General features: G+C 41.7%; 1 protein-coding gene across 2 annotated transcripts in view; it reads right to left on the bottom strand.

Annotated features, from left to right (window-relative positions):
- OGT (O-linked N-acetylglucosamine (GlcNAc) transferase) overlaps positions 1-12,696 on the bottom strand; it is a 79,098-nt gene that overhangs the window by 52,969 nt on the left and 13,433 nt on the right. For both annotated transcript variants that reach the window (XM_048864931.2, XM_048864932.2), the window contains exons 4-6: positions 12,418-12,486; positions 9,258-9,374; positions 7,390-7,469 (exon numbers count right to left, since the gene is read on the bottom strand). In XM_048864931.2, coding sequence (XP_048720888.1) covers positions 7,390-7,469; positions 9,258-9,374; positions 12,418-12,486 — 266 coding nt within the window. The remainder of the gene's footprint in view (positions 1-7,389; positions 7,470-9,257; positions 9,375-12,417; positions 12,487-12,696) is intronic.

Below are 12,696 nucleotides of genomic sequence, written 5' to 3'. Positions count from 1 at the left end.
AGCACATTTAGCATATTATATTTCTTGCCTTAAGAGGTACCCTGATCCAAGAGTATCTTCTCTTTTGCACACTAGTCCTCCTAAGGGGTATGTTTTACTTTTGCAACAATGCTACCTCAGCAGGTTTTTGAGATAATGTAGCCAAGCTCAGGCCATCTCATCAGCCAACTTTACAGTCTGTTTCCAATAGAGTCCCTTTGCATTATGTGCTTTATCTTACATTTATCTACATTGTACGTGAATAATCCCCACGTGGGATGAAATAAAGTGTTCTTTGTGCTTGTGATTACTTTTACTTTAGCAGCTATGCGGCACAGGAGATCTTGCTTTAAAAATGCTACTCTGACCTTTACAGCAAATGTATTTTGTCAAAATATATCAATTTAACACAACAAAGTGTAAAATTATGGCAAAGCATTCAATCTTATTATTGTATCTCATCTTTCCATTATTCTGCCTGCTCATCCCCAACCCATGTGTCATTCCTTGCTCTGTTATGTCTAATTTAGATTGTAAATATGTATTAAGAATCTACCTTTTTTATTTGTCTGAAGATCATGCACACCCGTGCCTCTATATAAATAAATGTGGCTAAGAATCTTGATTCCTAAAAAATACATTAATTTAATAATGCATTTACACAGTGGAACAGATCACCAAAAGGTAATCAACAAATCAGATATCTTTCTAAGAAACATGTTCTAATTTAACCACATATTATGGAGCTTCATATAGGAATTACTGGGTCAAATTCTAGGATCCGCATTGTGCAGGTGGCCAGAATAGAACATAATGTGCCTTTCAGGCCATCTATGAAATTCAAAAGCTGCAAGTCAGTCAATAGAAATTATAACCCTATTTATGAATTCAGACACAGTATGGTACATAGCACTAAAACACCACAACCTGGCTCTTTTCCCAGGAAAAAATTATGGACTAAAATTTTAGATTTGTGTGTTCAGATTAACAATGATCGCACAAAACTAAAATGAGATTTTAGGCAGGTCAATGAAGACATCCATGCAATGTGTTGCAGCAGCCACAAATACTGCAATACATATGCCAGAGAATATAAAAAAAATAGATAAAAGATTCTCAGCTGAATATAGTGCTCCATTTTAGTTGTCCTACCTCAGAAGTGAAAGAGTGTGCAGAGAAGAGCAGTAGCAAGAAGGATTTGAAGGTCTGGAATTAAGTTGATATAAAAAGCATATCAAATAAAATGGTGGACTATTTATCCTTTTCCATAAACCAGAAAAAACAAACAAACAAGGCATTCAAAATGAAGAAGGCTGAAAACTGAAAAAGAAAAAGCTGATGGCTATACAGGATTAAGGAACTCCCTTCCTCCTAAATCCAAAGTGATCTGAAAGTGGAAATATTTTATAAGCGGCTGGCCAACCATCAGGTACAGGCATTGTTGAATGAGAGGTGCCAATTTTTTTTTTTTTTGACATGGCAATCATACATAACAAAGCTACCATTCTGTGCGCTCTTTCCTGATCTTACAGCTCACAAATTTCAACCTGCGTAGTTAGAACTGGAAGACAGAGCCATCCTAAAGGCGCCACCATAATCCAGGAACCACCTTCCCAGTAATAGTCAACTTGCAAATTCCTAGTTCGGCCTTTCAGAAAGAAACATCTCTGGTTACAAGTGAACAAATAACTATCTATGGTACTTATGGACCCCTCACCACACTAGTATGAGAGTGTCACAATCTTTAATGTATTTATCCTCACAACACCCTCTGAGAAGTAGGGCAGTGCTATTTTCCCCCTTTTACAAATGGGAAACTGAGGCACGGTGGTTTTTCCCAAGGTCACACAGTGAGTGTCTGAATGGAGGAGAGAACTGAACCCAGGTCTCCCGAGTCTGAAGCATGGAAAGGGCAAATTCAAGGAAGACCAAAAATGTTCTGCATAAAGCATCAACTCACATCTGTGTTATCACGCTGAAATTAAAACAAATGCGCACCAGCAGTCTGTCTTGTCCAGTATTCTGAGACAGAGGTCTGTACTGGATTCAGCAGTTATGGAATAAACAGTCCTCACAGAAAGTTTCTTCCTAGCCCCCCTTCCTTATGCCTTGAAACACAAAGGCTTATATCCGTTTTAAAAAAACCACCAAGAGTTTTAAGTCCTAACTTTTGTACCTCTGGATGGTCTCACTATCCACATCAATTCTGAAACTATTTAAAATTCTACACTCTTGCCTTCAACAGTATCCTGCGACAGTGAAATAACTGTGCCTTGCACATAACAGTATTTCCTTTTATCAGTTTTAAGTGTGCTGGCAAGGTTTTATTGAATTCACATCTCCTCTCATAATTACGCAGTCCCAATCTTTTAAGTCTTCACTTACAAATTTCTCTAAGCCTTTTAATCACTTATCACCAGCTTCTGAGCCCCCGGCCACTAAGTTTTATTACACCATTTTGAAATAGGCTGTCCAGAACAGAACACAGTATTCCAGAGGCAAGAATACATTTGAACTCTAAAACATATCTTCATAATTATCCTAACACCATTTTCTTTTTTGATAACCATTGCACATTGAGTGTCCAAAGATTGCCAAGTTATTTTTTCAAGTTTTTACATTTAATTTAAAGCCCAATAAGGTCTGAATATGAATAGATCAAATTATCCCTCCTAAATAGCATTGAAATTCACTGACAGTGAATTTAATTTGCCATCATCTTGCCCATTCATTAAGCTACATTAGATTGCTTGGTGTTCTCTGGTCTTGATTAACCTAGTAATTTGTGTCCTCAAAGATTATCTACCATTTTAACTCTGACTCTTCAAGATGACCACGTCTATGGATCCATACAGCAGGAAAAACGTTTATCCTCAGCAACTGAACTTCGAAGTTTCCAGAAAGCATTTGTACTCTGATTACATGTTCATGCATCCAATCTGAGGAAAAGGGGCAGAAACCACTCCCTCACCAGTCAGGTCTTTCAGTGTAATCACTAATTTACTGTAAGGAGGATGGCAGAGAACAGATTCCTGAAGGCAACCTTGAAGAAACATATACTATGCTAATTAACTATTCTTTAAACATGGCAAATAGTTGCCATGGAGTCTGAGGATTTTTTAAAACAGTGAGGAAATTCTGCTGTCCCAAACTGAGAACTTCATCAGGGCTAAATCCAGAGTAATGTTGCATGGAAATATGGATGGATTGCAGGTAGCAGACCTGAATATCTCCACAATGGTGACATTTCTGAAACATGACATGGCTGTGTTAGATATTGTGGAACATGTTCTAACTTGGTACTGAAACTCCCACTGGTCCACAGCAAAAGAGTATGCTGAATAATTCACTGCCGCAGTGCCTGGATGAAACTGGATTAACTTCAATGCTACAGACACTCTCAGGGTCCGCATGTCCAGTAAAAGGCCCAGCACAAGACTAAATCTGATGATTAGGGTTGTACGTTCTGACTGAGAAATTGCTCATTTACCAAACATTGTGCCACCACACACAGACCAAGACAATGGACTCTGCCTCAGACATTAAGACTTGCTTCTGATGAACTGGGAGTGAATCTGAAGGTGGAAGGCAATTTGGGTAAAAGTGATCACAAAATGACAATTTCACAATTCTAAGGAAAGGAACGAGAGAGCAGCAGAATAAGGTCAATGGACATCAGACAAACTCAGCATTGGTAGGTAAGGTCCTGTGGGAAGAAAAATCTAAGGGATAAAGGCATTCAGGAGAGTTGGCAGTTGCTCAAGGAGATAGTATTAAAAGCACAACTGCAAGCTATCCTGATGAAAAGGAAAGACAGGAAGAACAGTAAGAGGTGAATATGGCTCCATCAGAAATGAAAAAGGAATCCTACAAAAACTGGAAACATGGACAAACTGTTAAGGCATACAAAAAAATAGCACAAGCATGAAAGGACAAAACCAGAAAGGCTAAGGCACAAAATGAGTTACACCTAACAAGGGACAAAAGGTAATAAAAAGAGGCACTTTAAATATATTCAGAGCAAGAGAGACAAAGGGAAACTGTAGGTCCTCTACTTAGTGGGAAAGGAGAGCTAATAATGGATGATATCAAGATGGCTGAGGTATTTAATGCCTCTTTTGCTTCTGTCTTCACTAAAAAGTGAAATGGTGACCAGATACTCAACACAATATTAACAAGGGGGAAGGAATGCAAGCCAAAATAGGGAAAGAACAGGTTAAAGAATATTTAGATAAGTTAAATACAAGTCTGCGGGGCCTGAGGAAATTCATCCTTGACTACTTAAGGAGCTAGCTGAAGCAGTCTCAGAACTAACACCAATTATCTTTGCGAACTCATGGAGGACACATGATGTCCCAGAGAACTGGAAATAGGCAAAACAGTACGTATCTTTAAAAAGGTGCATAAAGAGGACCTGGAGAAATATAGATCAGTTAATCTAACTTCAATACCTAGTAAGGTACTGGAACCAGTTATTAAACAATTTGTAAACATCTAGAGGATAACAGGGTTACAAGGAATCGACAGCATGGGTTTATCAAGACTGCATCATGCCAAACCAACTGAATTTCCTTCTTCTTTGACAGGGTTACTGGCCTGGAGGACAGAGAAAATGGAGTAGATGTGATATACCTTGATTTCCATAAGGCTTTTGACACAGTCCCACTTGACATTCTCATAAGCAAACTATGGAAATACGGTCTAGATCAGTGGTGGGCAAACTACGGCCCATGGGAGCATCCTGCCCGGCCCTTGAGCTCCTGGCTGGGGAGGCTAGCCCCCAGCCCCTCCCCTGATGTTCCCCCTCCCCTGTAGCCACCCGGGCAGCGTGGCTTGCACCTGCGCAGCTCCCAGGCTTTCCAATAAGCCAGTCCTGCCGCTCTGAGCGGAATGGTAAGGGGGCGGTGAGGGTTGGATAAGGGGCAGTCAGGGGATGGGGAGAAGGGGGGCAGTTTGATAGGCATAGGAGTCCCGGGGGGGAGGCATAGGAGTCTCAGGGGGAGGGGGGCTGGATAGGGGTCAGGGAAGTCAGGGGAGGTTGGATAGGGGGTGGGGGTGCAGTTAGGGGCGGGGGGTCCCGGGAGGGGGGCGGTCAGGAAACAAGGAGCAAGGGGAGTTGGATGGGTCGGGGGGTTCTGAGGGGGAGGGGCAGTCAGGGAGCGGGAAGTGGGAGGGGGCGGAGGCCAGCCTGTTTGCAGAGGCACAGCCTTCCCTACCTGGCCCTCCATACAGTTTTGCAACCCTGATATCTAGATGAAGTTACTATAACGTGGGTTCACAACTGGTTGAAAAAGACTACGCAAGGAGTAATCATCAGTGGCTTGCTGTCAAACTGGGAGGGTGTATATAGTGGGGTTCTATAGGGGTCAGTCCTGTCTTATGCAATATTTTTCATTAATAATTACTTGGTTAATGAGTGGAGAGTATGCTTATAAAATGTGCAGATGACACCAAGCCTGAAGGGGTTGCAAGCACTTTGGAGGGCAGGATTAGATTCAAATCGACTGACAAATTAGAGAACTGGTCTGAAATCAACAAGGGGAAATTCAGCAAGGTGCAAAGGACTACACTTAGCAAGGAAAATATCAAATGCACAACTACAAAGTGAAGAATAACTGGCTAGGTGGCAGTACCAATGAAAAGAATCTGGGGGTTATAGTGCACTAAAAGTTGAATGAATCTACCATGTGATGCAGTTATGAAAAAGGCTACCATTCAGGGGCATATTAACATGAGTATTGTATGTAAGACACAGGAAGTAACTCTCCCACCCTATTTGGCGCTGGTGAGGCCTCAGCTGGAGTAGTGTGCCAATTCTGGGCACCACACTTTAGGAACGATGTGGACAAAATGGAGAGAGTTCATAAGAGAGCAACAGGAAATGATAAAAGTTTAGAAAACATGACCTATGACTATGAGGAAAGGTTGAAGTAAAATCCGGGCGTGTTTAGTTTTGAGAAAAGGAGACTGAGTGGGGACCTGATATTGTTAAGCACTGTTAGAGGACAATGGTTGTCCTCCATATCTACTGAAGGCAGGATAAATAGTAACGGGCATAATTTTCAGCAAGGGAGATTTAGGTTAGATATTAGGAAAAGGTTTAACTATCTGGGTAGTTAATTTCTCGAATAGGCTTCCAAGGGAGGTTGTGGAATACCCATCACTGAATATTGGACAAATACCTGTCAGGGATGGTCTAGACCAGGGGTCTCAAAGTCCCGGCCAGCGGGCCAGCTGCGGCCCAAGAACCTCTCCTATGTGGCCTGTGGGGCTCCAGCAATTTTGGGGCTGGGTCTCTCTCTTGGCCCTGCCTGCCGCCCCAGTGCATTCCCACCCTGCCTGTCCCCCGGGTGATTTAAAACGGCCTGGGGCCCCGCTCACCACTGGCAGTGCAGAGGAGCTGAGCAGCTTCCTGCACGCTTGCTCCACATGGCTGCCAGCCTCTCCCTGCGGTGCTGGGGCAGGGCTGTGCCTCTGCATGCTGCCCCTGCCCCGAGCGCCCCTGCAGCCAATGGGAAGCTGCAGGGGTGGTGCCTGGGGGCAGCAGCACACAGAGGCCCCCCCAGCCTGCCCCGCCTTGGAGCCCCAGGTAAGCACCACACCCCAACCCCCTCCCAGAGCCTGCACCTTCACCCCCACCCCATCCCCACACAATCCCTCCTGCCCCCAAACTCCCTCCCAGAGCCTCCAACCCCACCCCCTCCTCTTGCACCCAGCACCCAAACCCCATCCCAGAGCCTGCACCCCAGACCCTCTCCCTCACACCCCTTCCCAGAGCTCAACCTCTCACCCCTTCTGCACCCCAATCCCCTACCCTAGACCTCCTCCCCCACCCAAACTCCCTCCCAAAGCTTTAGGCAGGTGTGGGACGGAGTTTTGGGGGGGGCGGGTTCTGGGCATCATGAGTGACATTATTGCCCCACTGAGCGAATTTGAGGACTGGCACTAAGGTAAATTGAGTTTGAGACCCCTGGTCTAGACTCTAGATTTACTTGGTTCTGCCTCAGCACAGGGGCCTGGACTTTATGACCTATTGAGGTCCCTTCCAGCCCTACACTTCTATGAACACAAGTCATCTAGAATGGAGCAGGAAAGTCTCAATGGGGAAAAGAAAAAAAAAAGAGGCAAAGCAGAACTAAAGTTTTGGCAAATAGCCTAACTACACTGTATTAATAAAAATGAGGTGAAAGCCTTAGATCTCACAAGGATACCAACAGGAGTAGTGACAGACAAGGCTAAATTTCTGCTCTCCAGGAAGCTCAAAGCTTGCATATAAAGAGCATATGTTTCTCCTTGAATTGCAGTCTTTACAGGCAATGCTTGAAGTAAGAAAAGCTCTCTAAATTAGGAGTCCTAATACATGTTTGGTTAAGCATCTGATTGGCTGCTGAAGGGATGTTATATGCTTACCTGTCAAATATCCTTGCCTCCTTTAGAACATTCCCCAAATTGATGTAAGCATCCAAGAAGTTTGGGTCAAGTGTCACAGCCTGAAGATATTAAAAAAGGTAACTTACAAGCTTTGAACAGTACACTAAGAAACCCAAAGTTAATAGTTTTTTAATGTATATAACCCAATTTGTAAGCAGTTATTTAAAGGATTCTATAAAACTAATGAGTAAGAAAGATTAAAGGTAAGCATAAAATGCTAATATACACAACATATTTCTGCATGCTTTCTGGAGTGAATTTACCACTTGTGAAAGATGCTGGATTGACAACAGTGAGGACTGAAGTCCAATTTTTATCCACAGAACACACCACAGTACAAGCTCCCCTAAACTGGCCTACCAATATATCAACCCTGACCTAGTTGTCTCCATGTTCATGCAATCCCTCGCCTGTCAAAATGGATTCCAACAGATGCCAACTGTGGTTGTTTTAGGTTATAAAATAAAAAACTAACATCTTTCATCATGCAGTATTCTTGGTATTTGCAAGATCATATGGGGGGGGGGTCACTTCATCACACAATGATGCTGAAGCACAGCTATTCTGCATGAGGGAGCAACAGACAACAGCATTTACAGCTTTACAACTAGTAAGACTTAATGGAAATCCTAGAAAAGTGTTTGAGTGAATCACTCATGCACATTTTGGTGTGAATCCCTTTTTATAAGGGACTATTTTCCTCAACCCCACAGTTGTGCCCCAAAGATTTGTCTGAAGTTGGGTTTACTCTACTTTACCCCCACCAATGCAACGCTATGATTTCTCTACCTGTTTTAGGAAACAACCCTCCTGTACTTACACGGCTAAGAAATGCAACCCATGTCCCTCACCTGTGGCAAAATACTGAGCCAACTACAATTTTTTTTAGATGCTATAGAGAGTCAGTACAAGAGTAAAAGAGAGCAAATATTGTATTGGTCTTTAGAAGGCTATTCTAGCAAGTTCATATCTGGTACATTATTTTACTAGGAACTGAAAGTATGCTAATAAGTTAAAGATTCAAAATACAGAATGTAGATGTAACATTAGATTTTAGATAAGCATTTGATAGACTAAAAACTTAAAGGTCACTCATATGAAAACTACCACATGGAGTAAAAATGGCTGAATGATCATAATTGCTGTTTGTGATCCTGGTTTATGTCATAGAGGCCAAGAAAAAATTGTTGTGTAGGATATATTAGGACTGGATTTAGACCATTAAGGAATCTGAAGAGAAACAGCACATTATCAGATTATACTAACTGGGAGGTGTTGCACACTAGCAAGAGCAGGAATTATACATAAGAATCTAGAGGTAGAAACACGGGCAGGAAACAATATTTAACATCGTGGGAAAATGCAATTAGTACATCTGTTTGAAGTAACTTTCCTAAGCTGTTCAATGGAAATACTTGGAAACAGCAAACTGAAGAAAACTACTTTAACAGGAAATTGTACTAGCCAACTTTATTTAAGAGTGCTCAGATACTACCAGGATGATGTTTTAGAAATGCTTGTAATAAAGCAGTTCTCACAGGAGTTAGAGATGGAAAAAGGCTATTAAAGTCATTTACCACATGCTCTGTCAGAGCAGAATTTTTCCACCTTTGATAATTCCTTATTACAGCAATTCTAAAACATCACTCCAGTGTCAACTTGGCAGCATAACACGTGAATAAGTATTTCATGAGTTAAGTTATACCAATAATTAACAATATACCACATTGGGTAGTAGTATATGCAGACCTGAATACTTCTACCAGCTAGAAAAGTACTTACGTCTATGTACCCAATTCTTCGCTCACTAGAATTAACTGAAGAACATGACAGGCGTAAACAGTTACCTTTTCAAAGTGATGAATGGCAAGCCAAATTTCTCCTTGAGCATTGAAAACACACCCAAGATTACTCCATGCTACTGCAAAGTTTGGCTGAGTCTCAATTGCTTTCAAGTAACAGGCCTTGAAACAGTTAAGAAGAAAGATAGAGAGGAAGGGGAATATTTGTAAAAAGAAAAACGAGAAAAAAAAACAATCGTCAGTATTCCTTCTCTAACCAGCCAAAAGTGATCCTGCAGTATAGGCTAGCTTGCGCCAAAACTAATGCACTGTAAACAGCTGGCTGATCCTGCGCCAGCGCAAACCAAAACCTAAGTGCAAGCCCACCATTTTTCAGTTATGCTGATCTTTAGGTAATATGCCTTCAGAAACCAATTCACCTGTTAGTACAGAACTGAGGATTTTGCTTCCAAATCATTTCTAGTTCTGACTTGTCCGTCAAATCTAGGAGTCAAGAATTTACTCCATAAAGCAACTGGTTTCCCTTGGATACAAAGGTCTTAAGTCAGGAAAAATGTATATGACTTTAAAAGTACTCTGAAGATATGGATATAAAACGTTTTTTAAAAAAAAACCTAGAAGAAAACTACTGAAAATGGCATTAACATTTTTGAAGGCTTACCTGTTCTTTCCCGAGTCAGAAGTTACATGCAAGTTGTATTTTATTCTGCTATTTCTACTCACAACTCCTCCCTCTTTAATATATTTTGACTGAGTCACTGCAGCTTCAAAACCTCAAATAACAGAATTGCATGAAGGTTTAGGTCCCTGTAATGCAAGCGCAAGAAGTCGCTGGCGCATCCTAACAGCACGCCGCCACGCTATCGCTGCAAATTGCTGTGCTACGTAGAATGCCCCAAGATAGAGTGAACGGCCAACCAGAATCATTAATCTACCAGACAGGCCCATGTAGAAACTTCCATGTTAAATTTGACATCTGGACTAAATGAACAGTGACCCGATTTTATCTAAAAAGAGTATGGCATGGAGCTCAGACAGCCGCCCAATCAGAGATTAATCATCTAGACAACCGTTCACAAGGGCTTACTCGCACGCAATGCGCGTTACCGCTGCGCAGCCTTTGCGCTACTGCAGGATCACAGCGCATCATCAGAAGAGCAGAACGCTGCAATCCAAACAAAGAAGAAAAAAAGGAAAAAATGAACAACCAGAAGAGTTAGAAGATTTTACTATAAACTATTTCCAATTATTATTTCTTTTTTTTTTTAAAAATATCTTAATTTACTTTTACTTTATTTCTTTGAAAGAATTGTGGCTAGTAGTATAAAACATTCTCTTACATTACTTGCTTGTAAATAAAATATTTTAAGCTGTTTCTGAAGCCACAAGACAGAAGATTCAGGCATGGAGGCAAATGGTTTTGCTGTGGCAGTTACAAACCCGTTACCATATTTCTCATCATGTGACTTTTCGGTGCGTTCCTTGCTGGAAGAGGAGGAGGAGGTGTGTGTCTGCCCTAGATCCAGGCCTCGAGCTCCCTTCAGCGAGGCACCTTACGCATGGAATAGGAGGTTTCACCCACCTGAAACCTTCTAAATACAATATCAGTGGTGAAAAACCAAAAACAAGAGAGAAAATAAAACAAGATCATTAGTAAAAGTTCAACAAAGCAATTGAAATTCTCTGGATATGTCTAACATGGGAATGAGAACAATCTGTAACATAGGAGTCATGCAGAAGGGAGAGGGTTAATCAGGGCTATTGCATACAGCAGGGACTTTTTTTTTTTTGGGAAGAAAGGCTCTGAAATGTCTACCAAGAAATTAAGTTTTGGTTCAAACTGTAAGGAATTTGCTGGCTTGATCTTTCAAATGCACTGATAACCAAAGAAATACATTGCAATTTACTCAAGATATTTTTCTTGCTCAGTGAGTTCTCAGAAAAAACAGAACAACTTTCAGACTAGGTGTCTCCAGAGCTCTGAAACAAAGAGGTCAGCAACCTAAGGCAGGCGCAGTGTCTTGGCCTATACCAGTCACACTAAAGCTGCAGTGAAGTGCAATGCATGTTAGCTGTCCACTTGGTGGGCTGAGAACCAAGTGTCTCAAAGACATTTATAATTGGTGAACTACTATTTCAGAATCTGTTCAGCTCAGATCTGACCAACTGTGAATTATGCTGGTATAGACAAGTATGTATCCGAGTTGTCAGAAAAAAATATGAACAATGCACTTTAAAGTGGCACTTCCTCTACCCCATAATAGATGGTGCTAAAAGCAATATCCCTCCCCAGATGGTGCTGCAGCCAAACAGACAGCTACACTGTTCATACACTCCACTTGTTAGCATGCGCGTGGGGCTTGGAGTGACAGACGTGGAGTCCAAAGTCACTCTGGTTTCTCCACACTCCTCACCCCTGCAGCGCGGACGCGTAAGGTGGCTTGTAACAAGACCATTTTGTTTTGCAATCAAAGTTTTAAATATGTCAAGAGCTTTAAAACCCATCTTGGTATTCAAATTCTCAGTTTGGGAAACACAGACTGCTAGAAGCCACCTTTCCACTTTAGCAAGTTTTCTTTCAATCAGTTCATTTCCCAAACAAACCAGCTTTGTCCTTCTGATGCTTTATTTTGGGGAAAGACATGGAAGCACAAGTTTAGGGGATGATGTACTGCATCTATGATAGTTTATTAGCCTTTCTTCCACTATAAAGGTGAGGGGAAAGGTTAAAGAATAAAATCTCTAAAAGCCAATATTACAGAGTAACATTTGGATAAGGTTCTTCTCCACTTACAAGCTGCAAAGGACTTTAGAAGAGCAGCATTTTCAATAGCACCTGCATTGTACAGGAATCTCGAGCTAAATCACAGGCTCTCTGCTTGGCACCAGCAGGCAAGCCTCAGATTTGAAGGAATGTTATTTATTTCCAGATAAGATCATGGTGAAGGCCCTGCCCAAGACTTCAGAATGATATCAGATAGTCTAGTTCAGCAGAAAGACTCAGTAATGTTCCGTTTCTTGTTTTAAACCAACATTTAACATAGACGTGCCACATCTTGCCCTGCAACTACGCTGGGGCAATTCAGTGCCTTCAGTTTTCAGCAGTTTCTCAGATTGTTTGCAGATCAACGCAGATTTGAAGACTTGGTGAAAAGTTCAAGTTTTCAAAACATTGACGTTTAAATGTATTCTACTGAACACCTACCTTGGCTTCTTCCAAGCGACCCAGGGCTTTGAGCAGGTTCCCCAGGTCACTACGAACACAGTACAAGTCCTGAAAATCAAAGTCATGTTGTCAGCAGCTGCACTTGGGAGTGAAGAGACCTCAAAGCTCTTCAGAGAGATCTTATGAAAGTGCTTAGACTTCTCTAATCCCCTAGTGCTCACTGTTTTCTATTGTACCATTCAAGACCCTTCGTAACCAACTAGATGAAGCCTAATGAGTTTGCTAGATCTAAAATCTTTGATGTAGTGCGTAATCAAA

Source organism: Caretta caretta, chromosome 9 (genome assembly GCF_965140235.1).
Source record: "Caretta caretta isolate rCarCar2 chromosome 9, rCarCar1.hap1, whole genome shotgun sequence".
Taxonomy (NCBI): domain Eukaryota; kingdom Metazoa; phylum Chordata; order Testudines; family Cheloniidae; genus Caretta; species Caretta caretta.
Note: the sequence above shows the minus strand (reverse complement) of the source record. Positions and strands in the feature narration are given on the sequence as shown.